Source organism: Electrona antarctica, assembly GCF_951216825.1.
Source record: "Electrona antarctica genome assembly, contig: scaffold_295, whole genome shotgun sequence".
Lineage (NCBI taxonomy): Eukaryota > Metazoa > Chordata > Actinopteri > Myctophiformes > Myctophidae > Electrona > Electrona antarctica.
In genome coordinates this window covers 27,501-46,369 of record NW_027638048.1, presented here as the reverse complement: position 1 = coordinate 46,369, position 18,869 = coordinate 27,501, and the positions used below count along the sequence as shown (strand labels likewise).

Here is an 18,869-nt window from a genome sequence, read left to right as displayed (position 1 = left end):
ACCAACCTTTAGCCATAGCCTCTATAATGATCTTAGTATGTATTGACCAACCTTTAGCCTCTATAATGATCTTAGTATGTATTGACCAACCTTTAGCCTCTATAATGATCTTAGTATGTATTGACCAACCTTTAGCCTCTATAATGATCTTAGTATGTATTGACCAACCTTTAGCCATAGCCTCTTTAATGATCTTAGTATGTATTGACCAACCTTTAGCCTCTATAATGATCTTAGTATGTATTGACCAACCTTTAGCCTCTACAATGATCTTAGTATGTATTGACCAACCTTTAGCCTCTACAATGATCTTAGTATGTATTGACCAACCTTTAGCCTCTATAATGATCTTAGTATGTATTGACCAACCTTTAGCCTCTATAATGATCTAAGTATGTATTGACCAACCTTTAGCCTCTACAATGATCTTAGTATGTATTGACCAACCTTTAGCCATAGCCTCTACAATGATCTTAGTATGTATTGACCAACCTTTAGCCTCTACAATGATCTTAGTATGTATTGACCAACCTTTAGCCATAGCCTCTATAATGATCTTAGTATGTATTGACCAACCTTTAGCCTCTACAATGATCTTAGTATGTATTGACCAACCTTTAGCCTCTACAATGATCTTAGTATGTATTGACCAACCTTTAGCCTCTATAATGATCTTAGTATGTATTGACCAACCTTTAGCCTCTACAATGATCTTAGTATGTATTGACCAACCTTTAGCCTCTACAATGATCTTAGTATGTATTGACCAACCTTTAGCCATAGCCTCTATAATGATCTTAGTATGTATTGACCAACCTTTAGCCATAGCCTCTATAATGATCTTAGTATGTATTGACCAACCTTTAGCCTCTACAATGATCTTAGTATGTATTGACCAACCTTTAGCCATAGCCTCTATAATGATCTTAGTATGTATTGACCAACCTTTAGCCATAGCCTCTATAATGATCTTAGTATGTATTGACCAACCTTTAGCCATAGCCTCTATAATGATCTTAGTATGTATTGACCAACCTTTAGCCATAGCCTCTACAATGATCTTAGTATGTATTGACCAACCTTTAGCCTCTACAATGATCTTAGTATGTATTGACCAACCTTTAGCCATAGCCTCTACAATGATCTTAGTATGTATTGACCAACCTTTAGCCTCTATAATGATCTTAGTATGTATTGACCAACCTTTAGCCATAGCCTCTACAATGATCTTAGTATGTATTGACCAACCTTTAGCCTCTACAATGATCTTAGTATGTATTGACCAACCTTTAGCCTCTATAATGATCTTAGTATGTAGTGACCAACCTTTAGCCTCTATAATGATCTTAGTATGTATTGACCAACCTTTAGCCTCTATAATGATCTTAGTATGTATTGACCAACCTTTAGCCTCTATAATGATCTTAGTATGTATTGACCAACCTTTAGCCTCTATAATGATCTTAGTATGTATTGACCAACCTTTAGCCATAGCCTCTTTAATGATCTTAGTATGTATTGACCAACCTTTAGCCTCTATAATGATCTTAGTATGTATTGACCAACCTTTAGCCTCTACAATGATCTTAGTATGTATTGACCAACCTTTAGCCTCTACAATGATCTTAGTATGTATTGACCAACCTTTAGCCTCTATAATGATCTTAGTATGTATTGACCAACCTTTAGCCTCTATAATGATCTAAGTATGTATTGACCAACCTTTAGCCTCTACAATGATCTTAGTATGTATTGACCAACCTTTAGCCATAGCCTCTACAATGATCTTAGTATGTATTGACCAACCTTTAGCCTCTACAATGATCTTAGTATGTATTGACCAACCTTTAGCCATAGCCTCTATAATGATCTTAGTATGTATTGACCAACCTTTAGCCTCTACAATGATCTTAGTATGTATTGACCAACCTTTAGCCTCTACAATGATCTTAGTATGTATTGACCAACCTTTAGCCTCTATAATGATCTTAGTATGTATTGACCAACCTTTAGCCTCTACAATGATCTTAGTATGTATTGACCAACCTTTAGCCTCTACAATGATCTTAGTATGTATTGACCAACCTTTAGCCATAGCCTCTATAATGATCTTAGTATGTATTGACCAACCTTTAGCCATAGCCTCTATAATGATCTTAGTATGTATTGACCAACCTTTAGCCTCTACAATGATCTTAGTATGTATTGACCAACCTTTAGCCATAGCCTCTATAATGATCTTAGTATGTATTGACCAACCTTTAGCCATAGCCTCTATAATGATCTTAGTATGTATTGACCAACCTTTAGCCATAGCCTCTATAATGATCTTAGTATGTATTGACCAACCTTTAGCCATAGCCTCTACAATGATCTTAGTATGTATTGACCAACCTTTAGCCTCTACAATGATCTTAGTATGTATTGACCAACCTTTAGCCATAGCCTCTACAATGATCTTAGTATGTATTGACCAACCTTTAGCCTCTATAATGATCTTAGTATGTATTGACCAACCTTTAGCCATAGCCTCTACAATGATCTTAGTATGTATTGACCAACCTTTAGCCTCTACAATGATCTTAGTATGTATTGACCAACCTTTAGCCTCTACAATGATCTTAGCATGTATTGACCAACCTTTAGCCTCTACAATGATCTTAGTATGTATTGACCAACCTTTAGCCATAGCCTCTTTAATGATCTTAGTATGTATTGACCAACCTTTAGCCATAGCCTCTTTAATGATCTTAGTATGTATTGACCAACCTTTAGCCATAGCCTCTATAATGATCTTAGTATGTATTGACCAACCTTTAGCCATAGCCTCTTTAATGATCTTAGTATGTATTGACCAACCTTTAGCCATAGCCTCTACAATGATCTTAGTATGTATTGACCAACCTTTAGCCATAGCCTCTTTAATGATCTTAGTATGTATTGACCAACCTTTAGCCTCTTTAATGATCTTAGTATGTATTGACCAACCTTTAGCCATAGCCTCTACAATGATCTTAGTATGTATTGACCAACCTTTAGCCATAGCCTCTACAATGATCTTAGTATGTATTGACCAACCTTTAGCCTCTACAATGATCTTAGTATGTATTGACCAACCTTTAGCCTCTACAATGATCTTAGTATGTATTGACCAACCTTTAGCCATAGCCTCTATAATGATCTTAGTATGTATTGACCAACCTTTAGCCTCTATAATGATCTTAGCATGTATTGACCAACCTTTAGCCTCTACAATGATCTTAGTATGTATTGACCAACCTTTAGCCATAGCCTCTATAATGATCTTAGTATGTATTGACCAACCTTTAGCCTCTATAATGATCTTAGTATGTATTGACCAACCTTTAGCCTCTATAATGATCTTAGCATGTATTGACCAACCTTTAGCCATAGCCTCTTTAATGATCTTAGTATGTATTGACCAACCTTTAGCCTCTACAATGATCTTAGTATGTATTGACCAACCTTTAGCCTCTACAATGATCTTAGTATGTATTGACCAACCTTTAGCCTCTACAATTATCTTAGTATGTATTGACCAACCTTTAGCCTCTACAATGATCTTAGTATGTATTGACCAACCTTTAGCCTCTACAATGATCTTAGTATGTATTGACCAACCTTTAGCCTCTACAATTATCTTAGTATGTATTGACCAACCTTTAGCCTCTACAATGATCTTAGTATGTATTGACCAACCTTTAGCCATAGCCTCTACAATGATCTTAGTATGTATTGACCAACCTTTAGCCTCTATAATGATCTTAGTATGTATTGACCAACCTTTAGCCTCTATAATGATCTTAGTACGTATTGACCAACCTTTAGCCTCTACAATGATCTTAGTATGTATTGACCAACCTTTAGCCTCTACAATGATCTTAGTATGTATTGACCAACCTTTAGCCATAGCCTCTATAATGATCTTAGTATGTATTGACCAACCTTTAGCCTCTACAATGATCTTAGTATGTATTGACCAACCTTTAGCCATAGCCTCTATAATGATCTTAGTATGTATTGACCAACCTTTAGCCATAGCCTCTATAATGATCTTAGTATGTATTGACCAACCTTTAGCCTCTACAATGATCTTAGTATGTATTGACCAACCTTTAGCCATAGCCTCTATAATGATCTTAGTATGTATTGACCAACCTTTAGCCTCTACAATGATCTTAGTATGTATTGACCAACCTTTAGCCATAGCCTCTATAATGATCTTAGTATGTATTGACCAACCTTTAGCCTCTACAATGATCTTAGTATGTATTGACCAACCTTTAGCCATAGCCTCTATAATGATCTTAGTATGTATTGACCAACCTTTAGCCATAGCCTCTATAATGATCTTAGTATGTATTGACCAACCTTTAGCCTCTACAATGATCTTAGTATGTATTGACCAACCTTTAGCCTCTATAATGATCTTAGTATGTATTGACCAACCTTTAGCCATAGCCTCTATAATGATCTTAGTATGTATTGACCAACCTTTAGCCATAGCCTCTACAATGATCTTAGTATGTATTGACCAACCTTTAGCCTCTATAATGATCTTAGTATGTATTGACCAACCTTTAGCCATAGCCTCTATAATGATCTTAGTATGTATTGACCAACCTTTAGCCATAGCCTCTACAATGATCTTAGTATGTATTGACCAACCTTTAGCCTCTATAATGATCTTAGTATGTATTGACCAACCTTTAGCCATAGCCTCTATAATGATCTTAGTATGTATTGACCAACCTTTAGCCTCTACAATGATCTTAGTATGTATTGACCAACCTTTAGCCTCTATAATGATCTTAGTATGTATTGACCAACCTTTAGCCTCTATAATGATCTTAGTATGTATTGACCAACCTTTAGCCTCTATAATGATCTTAGTATGTATTGACCAACCTTTAGCCATAGCCTCTATAATGATCTTAGTATGTATTGACCAACCTTTAGCCATAGCCTCTTTAATGATCTTAGTACGTATTGACCAACCTTTAGCCATAGCCTCTTTAATGATCTTAGTATGTATTGACCAACCTTTAGCCTCTACAATGATCTTAGCATGTATTGACCAACCTTTAGCCATAGCCTCTTTAATGATCTTAGCATGTATTGACCAACCTTTAGCCATAGCCTCTATAATGATCTTAGTATGTATTGACCAACCTTTAGCCTCTATAATGATCTTAGTATGTATTGACCAACCTTTAGCCTCTATAATGATCTTAGTATGTATTGACCAACCTTTAGCCATAGCCTCTACAATGATCTTAGCATGTATTGACCAACCTTTAGCCATAGCCTCTTTAATGATCTTAGCATGTATTGACCAACCTTTAGCCATAGCCTCTATAATGATCTTAGTATGTATTGACCAACCTTTAGCCTCTATAATGATCTTAGTATGTATTGACCAACCTTTAGCCTCTACAATGATCTTAGTATGTATTGACCAACCTTTAGCCTCTATAATGATCTTAGTACGTATTGACCAACCTTTAGCCTCTATAATGATCTTAGTATGTATTGACCAACCTTTAGCCTCTATAATGATCTTAGTACGTATTGACCAACCTTTGGCCTCTATAATGATCTTAGTATGTATTGACCAACCTTTAGCCTCTACAATGATCTTAGTATGTATTGACCAACCTTTAGCCATAGCCTCTATAATGATCTTAGTATGTATTGACCAACCTTTAGCCTCTATAATGATCTTAGTATGTATTGACCAACCTTTAGCCTCTACAATGATCTTAGTATGTATTGACCAACCTTTAGCCTCTATAATGATCTTAGTATGTATTGACCAACCTTTAGCCATAGCCTCTATAATGATCTTAGTATGTATTGACCAACCTTTAGCCATAGCCTCTATAATGATCTTAGTATGTATTGACCAACCTTTAGCCTCTATAATGATCTTAGTACGTATTGACCAACCTTTAGCCATAGCCTCTATAATGATCTTAGTATGTATTGACCAACCTTTAGCCTCTATAATGATCTTAGTACGTATTGACCAACCTTTAGCCATAGCCTCTATAATGATCTTAGTATGTATTGACCAACCTTTAGCCTCTATAATGATCTTAGTATGTATTGACCAACCTTTAGCCATAGCCTCTATAATGATCTTAGTATGTATTGACCAACCTTTAGCCATAGCCTCTATAATGATCTTAGTATGTATTGACCAACCTTTAGCCATAGCCTCTATAATGATCTTAGTATGTATTGACCAACCTTTAGCCTCTACAATGATCTTAGTATGTATTGACCAACCTTTAGCCTCTACAATGATCTTAGTACGTATTGACCAACCTTTAGCCTCTACAATGATCTTAGTATGTATTGACCAACCTTTAGCCTCTATAATGATCTTAGTATGTATTGACCAACCTTTAGCCTCTATAATGATCTTAGTATGTATTGACCAACCTTTAGCCATAGCCTCTATAATGATCTTAGTATGTATTGACCAACCTTTAGCCATAGCCTCTTTAATGATCTTAGTATGTATTGACCAACCTTTAGCCTCTATAATGATCTTAGTATGTATTGACCAACCTTTAGCCTCTACAATGATCTTAGTATGTATTGACCAACCTTTAGCCTCTATAATGATCTTAGTATGTATTGACCAACCTTTAGCCTCTATAATGATCTTAGTATGTATTGACCAACCTTTAGCCTCTTTAATGATCTTAGTATGTATTGACCAACCTTTAGCCTCTATAATGATCTTAGTATGTATTGACCAACCTTTAGCCATAGCCTCTATAATGATCTTAGTATGTATTGACCAACCTTTAGCCATAGCCTCTTTAATGATCTTAGTATGTATTGACCAACCTTTAGCCTCTTTAATGATCTTAGTACGTATTGACCAACCTTTAGCCTCTATAATGATCTTAGTATGTATTGACCAACCTTTAGCCTCTACAATGATCTTAGTATGTATTGACCAACCTTTAGCCATAGCCTCTTTAATGATCTTGGTGTTGGAGGTCAAGGCGTAGAGGGTCTCCAGAACCAGTTGTCGACCTGAAAGAGAAAAACAACAAGAACAAAATGACATCAATAATGTGGTCGTGACTGCTCAGAGTGTAGAACTAGAACACATAGAACTCACTAGAAGGCAGAGTGTAGAACTAGAACACATAGAACTCACTAGAACGCAGAGTGTAGAACTAGAACACATAGAACTCACTAGAAGGCAGAGTGTAGAACTAGAACACATAGAACTCACTAGAAGGCAGAGTGTAGAACTAGAACACATAGAACTCACTAGAAGGCAGAGTGTAGAACTAGAACACATAGAACTCACTAGAAGGCAGAGTGTAGAACTAGAACACATAGAACTCACTAGAACGCAGAGTGTAGAACTAGAACACATAGAACTCACTAGAAGGCAGAGTGTAGAACTAGAACACATAGAACTCACTAGAAGGCAGAGTGTAGAACTAGAACACATAGAACTCACTAGAAGGCAGAGTGTAGAACTAGAACACATAGAACTCACTAGAAGGCAGAGTGTAGAACTAGAACACATAGAACTCACTAGAAGGCAGAGAGTGCAGCAGTAGCAGCAGGTTGGCGAGGACCAGCGACTCTGCAATGTTCGCCACACACTCCTGGTTGCACGTCACCGTGTTGACCACCTGTAGGGGGCGCCATAACACACTGTTTAATAATAAGACATGTCACCGTATTGACCACCTGTAGGGGGCGCCATAACACACTGTTTAATAATAAGACATGTCACCGTATTGACCACCTGTAGGGGGCGCCATAACACTGTTTAATAATAATAACACTGTGTTGACCACCTGTAGGGGGCGCCATAACACACTGTTTAATAATAAGACATGTCACCGTATTGACCACCTGTAGGGGGCGCCATAACACTGTTTAATAATAATAACACTGTGTTGACCACCTGTAAGGGGCGCCATAACACTGTTTAATAATAACACATGTCACCGTATTGACCACCTGTAGGGGGCGCCATAACACTGTTTAATAATAACACATGTCACCGTATTGACCACCTGTAGGGGGCGCCATAACACTGTTTAATAATAATAACACTGTGTTGACCACCTGTAGGGGGCGCCATAACACAGTTTAATAATAACACATGTCACCGTATTGACCACCTGTAGGGGGCGCCATAACACACTGTTTAATAATAATAACACTGTGTTGACCACCTGTAGGGGGCGCCAGAACACACTGTTTAACCCATGTAGACCTGAGGACGATTCTACAACTCACAGTTTTCTGAAAACCCTCATGTTTCTGTCAGTGGTTCTCAAACTATTTCATGTCAAGGAGCCCCAAGATTATTATGTATTTGGCCTCCGAAAATATGTTGTTCCAGGCTAGGGCAAAGTGCTACGGGCTAAGACCGAGTCTGAAGAGGTGGGTTTTCAGACTAGATGGAACTGGAAGATTGGGAGTGAGTCTGTAGTTCTGACTGCAATGGGAAGTTCATTCCATAGTTTAGATTGGGAGTGAGTCTGTAGTTCTGACTGTAATGGGAAGTTCATTCCATAGTTTAGATTGGGAGTGAGTCTGTAGTTCTGACTGCAATGGGAAGTTCATTCCATAGTTTAGATTGGGAGTGAGTCTGTAGTTCTGACTGTAATGGGAAGTTCATTCCATAGTTTAGATTGGGAGTGAGTCTGTAGTTCTGACTGCAATGGGAAGTTCATTCCATAGTTTAGATTGGGAGTGAGTCTGTAGTTCTGACTGCAATGGGAAGTTCATTCCATAGTTTAGATTGGGAGTGAGTCTGTAGTTCTGACTGCAATGGGAAGTTCATTCCATAGTTTAGATTGGGAGTGAGTCTGTAGTTCTGACTGTAATGGGAAGTTCATTCCATAGTTTAGATTGGGAGTGAGTCTGTAGTTCTGACTGCAATGGGAAGTTCATTCCATAGTTTAGATTGGGAGTGAGTCTGTAGTTCTGACTGCAATGGGAAGTTCATTCCATAGTTTAGATTGGGAGTGAGTCTGTAGTTCTGACTGCAATGGCAAGTTCATTCCATAGTTTAGATTGGGAGTGAGTCTGTAGTTCTGACTGCAATGGGAAGTTCATTCCATAGTTTAGATTGGGAGTGAGTCTGTAGTTCTGACTGCAATGGGAAGTTCATTCCATAGTTTAGATTGGGAGTGAGTCTGTAGTTCTGACTGCAATGGGAAGTTCATTCCATAGTTTAGATTGGGAGTGAGTCTGTAGTTCTGACTGCAATGGGAAGTTCATTCCATAGTTTAGATTGGGAGTGAGTCTGTAGTTCTGACTGTAATGGGAAGTTCATTCCATAGTTTAGATTGGGAGTGAGTCTGTAGTTCTGACTGCAATGGGAAGTTCATTCCATAGTTTAGATTGGGAGTGAGTCTGTAGTTCTGACTGCAATGGGAAGTTCATTCCATAGTTTAGATTGGGAGTGAGTCTGTAGTTCTGACTGCAATGGCAAGTTCATTCCATAGTTTAGATTGGGAGTGAGTCTGTAGTTCTGACTGCAATGGGAAGTTCATTCCATAGTTTAGATTGGGAGTGAGTCTGTAGTTCTGACTGCAATGGGAAGTTCATTCCATAGTTTAGATTGGGAGTGAGTCTGTAGTTCTGACTGCAATGGGAAGTTCATTCCATAGTTTAGATTGGGAGTGAGTCTGTAGTTCTGACTGCAATGGGAAGTTCATTCCATAGTTTAGATTGGGAGTGAGTCTGTAGTTCTGACTGCAATGGGAAGTTCATTCCATAGTTTAGATTGGGAGTGAGTCTGTAGTTCTGACTGCAATGGGAAGTTCATTCCATAGTTTAGATTGGGAGTGAGTCTGTAGTTCTGACTGCAATGGGAAGTTCATTCCATAGTTTAGATTGGGAGTGACGGTAAGGTTTACAGTAAGGTCTACTGTACCTCCAGAGATAACGGTAAGGTTTACAGTAGTGTTTACTGTACCTCCAAGGCCAGCTGCTGAACTTTCCCAGCTCCGTAGAAACGCAACAACGAGAACAGCAGCTTGAAATGTCCAATACACTCCGTCTCAGAACCTGTAGAAATACAACACAATTAACGGTTACCCTTAAAACTAAGACAATCACTGAAAAACATATTTTTTTAATGACAGATGTAGTCACTACGACCACAACATGTCCCAAAAAACTAGCTAGCCTAGCCACCGACTTTGCTGCGCTCTGGGAGAACAGAGCAGCTGAATTCTTTGTTTTGATTAGGTGTGGAGTGGTGCTCCACACCTAATTGGCTGTTTCAACCAATGTTTCAAACAATCAGATTGCTTCCTCGAAACGACATGTTGTATAATACACATTAAATACACAATACACGTTACACAGAACCTACAAGAACACAGATTACACTAGAAGCCGATCTACAAGCTCACAACGTGGGGCAAAGCATCGCGTTGTATTTAGCATTTATATTTTGGGTGATTTCAGGCTATTTTACTATGAAGCGTCTTCCATCTTGAATGCTAACGTATTAGCGTTAATGCTACCAAGCTAAAATGAGGTCCATACTAGCTCTAGAAAACGCCCAATGTTCCTGCCGCGCTCACCGGATAAATCAGAAAAGACCTCCGAACATCGCCACGGACGGCTCATTCGTTTCCGAGAAAAAAGGCCTTCAAAGCCACGGCCTAAAACAGAAGCTAACGGCTATTGAGAAAGAAAAGCAGTGTGGGCGGGGCCAGCGTCATTAATTTATAGGACAGGTATACTCGCCATATGGAGACAATGTGTAAATGACGTTCCCTAAAGCCCAAACCACACCAAAGGGTGGAGATGGTTTTAGCGTTAACTCCTTGCAACCGTTTGGACCCAAGGAGTTGCATGGTGACCCTTTGGTTAGGGCTAAACTCTAACTTTAACTAACTCACCAGGGTTGTTCTAGATGACGTTCTCTAACTAACTCACCAGGGTTGTTCTAGATGACGTTCTCTAACTAACTCACCAGGGTTGTTCTAGATGACGTTCTCTAACTAACTCACCAGGGTTGTTCTAGATGACGTTCTCTAACTAACTCACCAGGGTTGTTCTAGATGACGTTCTCTAACTAACTCACCAGGGTTGTTCTAGATGACGTTCTCTAACTAACTCACCAGGGTTGTTCTAGATGACGTTCTCTAACTAACTCACCAGGGTTGTTCTAGATGACGTTCTCTAACTAACTCACCAGGGTTGTTCTAGATGACGTTCCTCAGCGCCTCCAGGGCCATCTCTACTCACCAGGGTTGTTCTAGATGACGTTCCCTAACTAACTCTACTCACCAGGGTTGTTCTAGATGACGTTCCTCAGCGCCTCCAGGGCCATCTCTACTCACCAGGGTTGTTCTTGATGACGTTCCTCAGCGCCTCCAGGGCCATCTCGGCCCAGCGTAGCCTCTCGGCGTGCTGCTGTGACTCCACCTTGGTGCTCTGGTTCATGGTGAGCAGCGTGTGGAGGTACTGGGCCTGGGAACCCACGTAGTCCAGCAGGCTGGCTGCAAACGCCTTGGGGAACTGGACGCACAGATGACAACCAACCAATCAGAGTCAAATGCCTTTGGGAACTGGACACAGTGAGTCAATGTAACGACTTGGGGAACTGAACACAGTGAGTCAATGTAACGCCTTGGGGAACTGAACACAGTGAGTCAATGTAACGCCTTGGGGAACTGAACACAGTGAGTCAATGTAACGCCTTGGGGAACTGAACACAGTGAGTCAATGTAACGACTTGGGGAACTGAACACAGTGAGTCAATGTAACGCCTTGGGGAACTGAACACAGTGAGTCAATGTAACACCTTTGGGAACTGAACACAGTGAGTCAATGTAACGACTTGGGGAACTGAACACAGTGAGTCAATGTAACGACTTGGGGAACTGAACACAGTGAGTCAATGTAACGCCTTTGGGAACTGAACACAGTGAGTCAATGTAGCGGAATGGGGAACTGGACACAGTGAGTCAATGTAACGACTTGGGGAACTGAACACAGTGAGTCAATGTAACGACTTGGGGAACTGAACACAGTGAGTCAATGTAACACATTTGGGAACTGAACACAGTGAGTCAATGTAACGACTTGGGGAACTGGACACAGTGAGTCAATGTAACACCTTTGGGAACTGAACACAGTGAGTCAATGTAACGGCTTGAGGAACTGAACACAGTGAGTCAATGTAACGACTTGGGGAACTGAACACAGTGAGTCAATGTAACGCCTTTGGGAACTGAACACAGTGAGTCAATGTAACGATTTGGGGAACTGAACGCGAGAATGAGTCAACATCAAGTAGCACAGGGTACGACCAATAACAGTGAAGTAGCAACTGGTCAAAGTGGCCGTTAGTGTTTTAAAACATGATTTGGTCTGATCATAAATCCTATGATGCAACAGGATGTCCTCTCCAGGGGAGGACATCCTGTCCTTCTTTTAACAGGGAGACCCTGTTAGGAGAGGACATCCTGTTGCATCATAGGATTTATGATGGATAATGAATATGCTATATGTTAGACAGTGACGTTTAAATCCGAGTGGAATAGTGGCGAAAAGAGAGTGGCGACACGCTTTGATCTCGCCGCAAAGCGGGTGCCTGTGGGCTTCCAAACATTGGAACTATCCCATTGAGACAAAGCGGGGTGCTATGGGCTATAGTTCCAAACATTGGAACTATCCCATTGAGACAAAGCGGGGTGCTATGGGCTATAGTTCCAAACATTGGAACTATCCCATTGAGACAAAGCGGGGTGCTATGGGCTATAGTTCCAAACATTGGAACTATCCCATTGAGACAAAGTGGGGTGCAGTGGGCTATAGTTCCAAACATTGGAACTATCCCATTGAGACAAAGCGGGGTGCTGTGGGCTATAGTTCCAAACATTGGAACTATCCCATTGAGACAAAGCGGGGTGCCTATGGGCTATAGTTCCAAACATTGGAACTATCCCATTGAGACAAAGCGGGGTGCAGTGGGCTATAGTTCCAAACATTGGAACTATCCCATTGAGACAAAGCGGGGTGCTATGGGCTATAGTTCCAAACATTGGAACTATCCCATTGAGACAAAGCGGGGTGCTATGGGCTATAGTTCCAAACATTGGAACTATCCCATTGAGACAAAGCGGGGTGCTATGGGCTATAGTTCCAAACATTGGAACTATCCCATTGAGACAAAGCGGGGTGCTATGGGCTATAGTTCCAAACATTGGAACTATCCCATTGAGACAAAGTGGGGTGCAGTGGGCTATAGTTCCAAACATTGGAACTATCCCATTGAGACAAAGCGGGGTGCTGTGGGCTATAGTTCCAAACATTGGAACTATCCCATTGAGACAAAGCGGGGTGCCTATGGGCTATAGTTCCAAACATTGGAACTATCCCATTGAGACAAAGCGGGGTGCAGTGGGCTATAGTTCCAAACATTGGAACTATCCCATTGAGACAAAGCGGGGTGCAGTGGGCTATAGTTCCAAACATTGGAACTATCCCATTGAGACAAAGCGGGGTGCAGTGGGCTATAGTTCCAAACATTGGAACTATCCCATTGAGACAAAGCGGGGTGCAGTGGGCTATAGTTCCAAACATTGGAACTATCCCATTGAGACAAAGCGGGGTGCAGTGGGCTATAGTTCCAAACATTGGAACTATCCCATTGAGATAGAATGAGCACTTCCACATTCCATTGTTACAATGGGAGTCAACGCTAGTGTTGTCACTCTCTTACTAGATTACTCTGGTTTAAATGTGCTGTGTGTGTCACTGCTTCCGACTAAAGACACAGCTGTGAAATTCATTCCGTTTCATACTCTCATTTTGGACGCCTAAAAGGAGTTCCTTTCTGGTGCATACACCACTGAAAGTGTTTGTGTATGCGTGTGTGTGTGCGTGCGTGCATGACTGCGTGACTGCGTGCCTGCGTGCGTGTGTGCCTGCGTGCGTTGCGTGCGTGCGTGCGTGTGTGTATAATAACGGAGCATGCCTCCAGACTGACCTCCAGGGGGAAAGATGGCTGCTCGTTGTAAACTCGGACAAAGATCTCTCCCACGATGAGCTCCTTGCCGTGGTCGCTGAACATGAACTCAGACCCAAAGCTCTCGTCGTTCTCGCCCTGAAGGAAACCAGAGGACAGGAAGAAATGAGACGAAAACTAGATGAAGTGCCCCTCAGGGCACAGGTCTCCACCAGGGCAGGTCAGGTTGTGGCCTCCTGGTGGCGCTATAATAGTATAGTAGTATAGTATATAATATATAGCTTGTTGCTCAGTGGAAATGGAAATAAAGAATATTAATGGAAAGGTATTTAAAATATATATTTTCATGAACAGAAATGGAAGCTTCCTTGCTCGGATTTGGGGAGGTGTATTTCCAGACTATATAACATTGTGGAATGTTGCTGATAACTGCACCATGACGGTCGTCGGTTACCCTCTTAATGTTGCTGATAACTGCACCATGACGGTCGTCGGTTACCCTCTTAATGTTGCTGATAACTGCACCATGACGGTCGTCGGTTACCCTCTTAATGTTGCTGATAACTGCACCGTGGCGGTTGTTGGTTACCCTCTTAATGTTGCTGATAACTGCACCGTGACGGTCGTCGGTTACCCTCTTAATGTTGCTGATAACTGCACCGTGACGGTCGTCGGTTACCCTCTTAATGTTGCTGATAACTGCACCGTGACGGTCGTCGGTTACCCTCTTAATGTTGCTGATAACTGCACCGTGACGGTCGTCGGCTACCCTCTTAATGTTGCTGATAACTGCACCGTGGCGGTTGTTGGTTACCCTCTTAATGTTGCTCTCCTGCTGCCCCTCCAGGAACTCCAGAAGCTCCGCCCTCGTCCCGTTGTTCCAGATCAGGTACGGGTTCTCTGAGTTACTGTTGAGCAGCTTCAACACCTGGACAACAAGACAAAACTACAGCTTCAACACCTGGACAACAAGACACAACTACAGCTTCAACACCTGTACAACAAGACAAAACTACAGTGTCAACACCTGGACAACAAGACAAAACTACAGCTTCAACACCTGGACAACAAGACAAAACTACAGTGTCAACACCTGGACAACAAGACAAAACTACAGCTTCAACACCTGGACAACAAGGCAAAACTACAGCTTCAACACCTGGAAAACAAGACAAAACTACAGCTTCAAACCTGGACAACAAGGCAAAACTACAGCTTCAACACCTGGACAACAAGACACAACTACAGCTTCAACACCTGGACAACAAGACAGAACTATAGCTTCAACACCTGGACAACAAGACACAACTAGAGCTTCAACACCTGGACAACAAGGCAAAACTACAGTGTCAACACCTGGACAACAAGACAAAACTACAGTGTCAACACCTGGACAACAAGACAAAACTACAGCTTCAACACCTGGACAACAAGGCAAAACTACAGCTTCAACACCTGGAAAACCAGACAAAACTACAGCTTCAAACCTGGACAACAAGGCAAAACTACAGCTTCAAACCTGGACAACAAGGCAAAACTACAGCTTCAACACCTGGACAACAAGACACAACTACAGCTTCAACACCTGGACAACAAGACAGAACTATAGCTTCAACACCTGGACAACAAGACAGAACTACAGCTTCAACACCTGGACAACAAGACAAAACTACAGTGTCAACACCTGGACAACAAGACAAAACTACAGCTTCAACACCTGGACAACAAGACACAAACACTACAGCTTCAACAACTGGACAAAACTACAGCTTCAACACCTGGACAACAAGACAAAACTACAGCTTCAACACCTGGACAACAAGACAAAACTACAGCTTCAACACCTGGACAACAAGGCAAAACTACAGCTTCAAAACCTGGACAACAAGACACAACTACAGCTTCAACACCTGGACAACAAGACAACTAGAGCTTCAACACCTGGACAAAAAGGTAAAACTACAGCGTCAACACCTGGACAACAAGACACAAATACAGCTTCAACACCTGGACAACAAGACAAAACTACAGCGTCACCATCTGGACAGCAAGGCAAAACTACAGCTTCAACACCTGAACAAGACAAAACTACAGCGTCAACACCTGGACAACAAGACACAACTACAGCGTCACCATCTGGACAGCAAGGCAAAACTACAGCTTCAACACCTGAACAAGACAAAACTACAGCGTCAACACCTGGACAACAAGACACAACTACAGCTTCAACACCTGGACAACAAGACACAACAAACTACAGCGTAAACACCTGGACAACAAGACAAAACTACAGCGTCAACACCTGGACAATAAGACACAACTACAGCTTCAACACCTGGACAACAAGACAAAACTACAGCTTCAACACCTGGACAACAAGACACAACTACAGCTTCAACACCTGGACAACAAGACACAACTACAGCTTCAACACCTGGACAACAAGACAACTAGAGCTTCAACACCTGGACAAAAAGGTAAAACTACAGCATCAACACCTGGACAACAAGACACAAATACAGCTTCAACACCTGGACAACAAGACAAAACTACAGCGTCACCATCTGGACAGCAAGGCAAAACTACAGCTTCAACACCTGAACAAGACAAAACTACAGCGTCAACACCTGGACAACAAGACACAACTACAGCGTCACCATCTGGACAGCAAGGCAAAACTACAGCTTCAACACCTGAACAAGACAAAACTACAGCGTCAACACCTGGACAACAAGACACAACTACAGCTTCAACACCTGGACAACAAGACACAACAAACTACAGCGTCAACACCTGGACAACAAGACAAAACTACAGCGTCAACACCTGGACAATAAGACACAACTACAGCTTCAACACCTGGACAACAAGACAAAACTACAGCTTCAACACCTGGACAACAAGACACAACTACAGCTTCAACACCTGGACAACAAGACACAGCTACAGCTTCAACACCTGGACAACAAGACACAACTACAGCTTCAACACCTGGACAACAAGACACAGCTACAGCTTCAACACCTGGACAACAAGACACAGCTACAGCTTCAACACCTGGACAACAAGACACAACTACAGCTTCAACACCTGGACACACCTGAACAGGTGTGTCCAGTGTGATGAATAAAGGCTAAACTCCACCCACCTCGGCAGGTGTGATGAATAAAGGATCATTTAGCTCCACCCACCTCGGCAGGTGTGATAAATAAAGGCTAAACTCCACCCACCTCGGCAGGTGTGATGAATAAAAGGTAATTTAGCTCCACCCACCTCGGCAGGTGTGCCCGAGCCCAGCTTCTTGGAGATGTAGGGCGTCAGCATGGCCGCCAGACTCTTGCGGATGGTGGGGTTCTCCGGAGGCACGGCCCCCCCTCCCTCCACGCCGTTGGGGGTCTCGCCCCCCCCCTCGGCCCCCTCCGCGGCGGGGGGCGTAGCGGCCTGGGCCAGATGGAAACAATACTTTATCAGGCATTATCACAATACGTTTTTCATGCAGTTTTAAGGGTTATTGTTCAAGTTACTTAACAGTACAATTAACCTCCTACAAGGTGACAGAAACTAAAAGAAAAGTTAGTAATTTAGACGTAAATACTAATAATTTTGGCTAACGAAAACGTTGTTCTACGAAAGCATAAATTAAGGTATAGAACTGCAAATAATGCAATAACGTGCATTCATTCACTGTATCACAATATATACGATATCTGTGAACATCCATATTTACAATTTACAATTTAGGCATTTAGCAGACGCTCTTAATCCAGAGCGACTTACATTTAGCAAGAACAAAAGTATGGGAATACATCACATATATAAAATGCATTTATCAAGAAACATGCGTGAGCTAAGAACGTAACTAGAACATATCTATATAATGACACTATACATATTAACTATACATATATACTATACTATGCTATACATATGTACTATGATGTGCTATGACTACATACAATGCAATTATTGTGCGGTCTACATGACATGCTATAAGTCTGTTTCAAATGCTATCTAAGTCTAAAAAGTGCTATCTAAGGGGGTAGGATAAGTGCTATGGGCCATGATGGAGTCTGAAAAGGTGGGTCTTCAGACTACGGCGGAAGATTGGGAGTGATGCTGCAGTTCTGATTGCAACGGGGAGTGCATTCCACAGTTTTGGGGCCAGAAGGGAGAAGAGTTTGGGACGTGTGGAGCGTTGTCCCGGCGTTTTTAGTGAGGGTACTTCCAGCTTTCCTGCGTTGGCTGATCTGAGTGTGCGGGAGGGTTTGTCACAATATTCTGTGAACATCCATATCATTCATTCACTGTATCACAATATATACGATATCTGTGAACATCCATATCATTCATTCACTGTATCACAATATATACGATATCTGTGAACATCCATATCATTCATTCACTATATCACAATATATACAATATCTGTGAACATCCAAGGAATAAAGCAAAATAAAATCTCAAGACTGAAAATGTAATGATCATGTTTTAGGCTAAGTCATTGGATTGTTTTTAATTTTCGTTTTTTCATGTCACGTGAAGTCTGCCTGTGCTATTAACTCATTTTGGATAAAAAACATGAAAAACCTCTCCTCAGGAGAGGAGAAAAACTGAGTCTTGTTTACTCCTCTCCTGAACAGTTAGGCCCTTTTTGAAACTAGCTCCTCGCCACTCGCCCTACACACTTCCACTCGGTTTGAGCATAGATATATAAATAACCGAGACGCAATGCAATGCAAGTGGATGGGAGGGGGATTCCGGTGCCGTCTCTATTATTTATATATCTATGCTCAAACCGAGTGGAAGTGTGTAGGGCGAGTGGCGAGGAGCTAGTTTCAAAAAGGGGGTTAGTCTTGTT

At 41.3% G+C, this 18,869-nt stretch overlaps 1 protein-coding gene across 1 annotated transcript in view; it reads right to left on the bottom strand.

Annotated features, from left to right (window-relative positions):
• dnajc13 (DnaJ heat shock protein family (Hsp40) member C13) overlaps positions 1-18,869 on the bottom strand; it is a gene marked incomplete at its 5' end in the record, with an annotated part of 61,157 nt that overhangs the window by 17,612 nt on the left and 24,676 nt on the right. Inside the window, 7 exons of the mRNA XM_079531334.1 lie at positions 7,000-7,074; positions 7,592-7,691; positions 9,998-10,089; positions 11,379-11,556; positions 14,033-14,149; positions 14,826-14,939; positions 17,285-17,452. Coding sequence (XP_079387460.1) covers positions 7,000-7,074; positions 7,592-7,691; positions 9,998-10,089; positions 11,379-11,556; positions 14,033-14,149; positions 14,826-14,939; positions 17,285-17,452 — 844 coding nt within the window. The remainder of the gene's footprint in view (positions 1-6,999; positions 7,075-7,591; positions 7,692-9,997; positions 10,090-11,378; positions 11,557-14,032; positions 14,150-14,825; positions 14,940-17,284; positions 17,453-18,869) is intronic.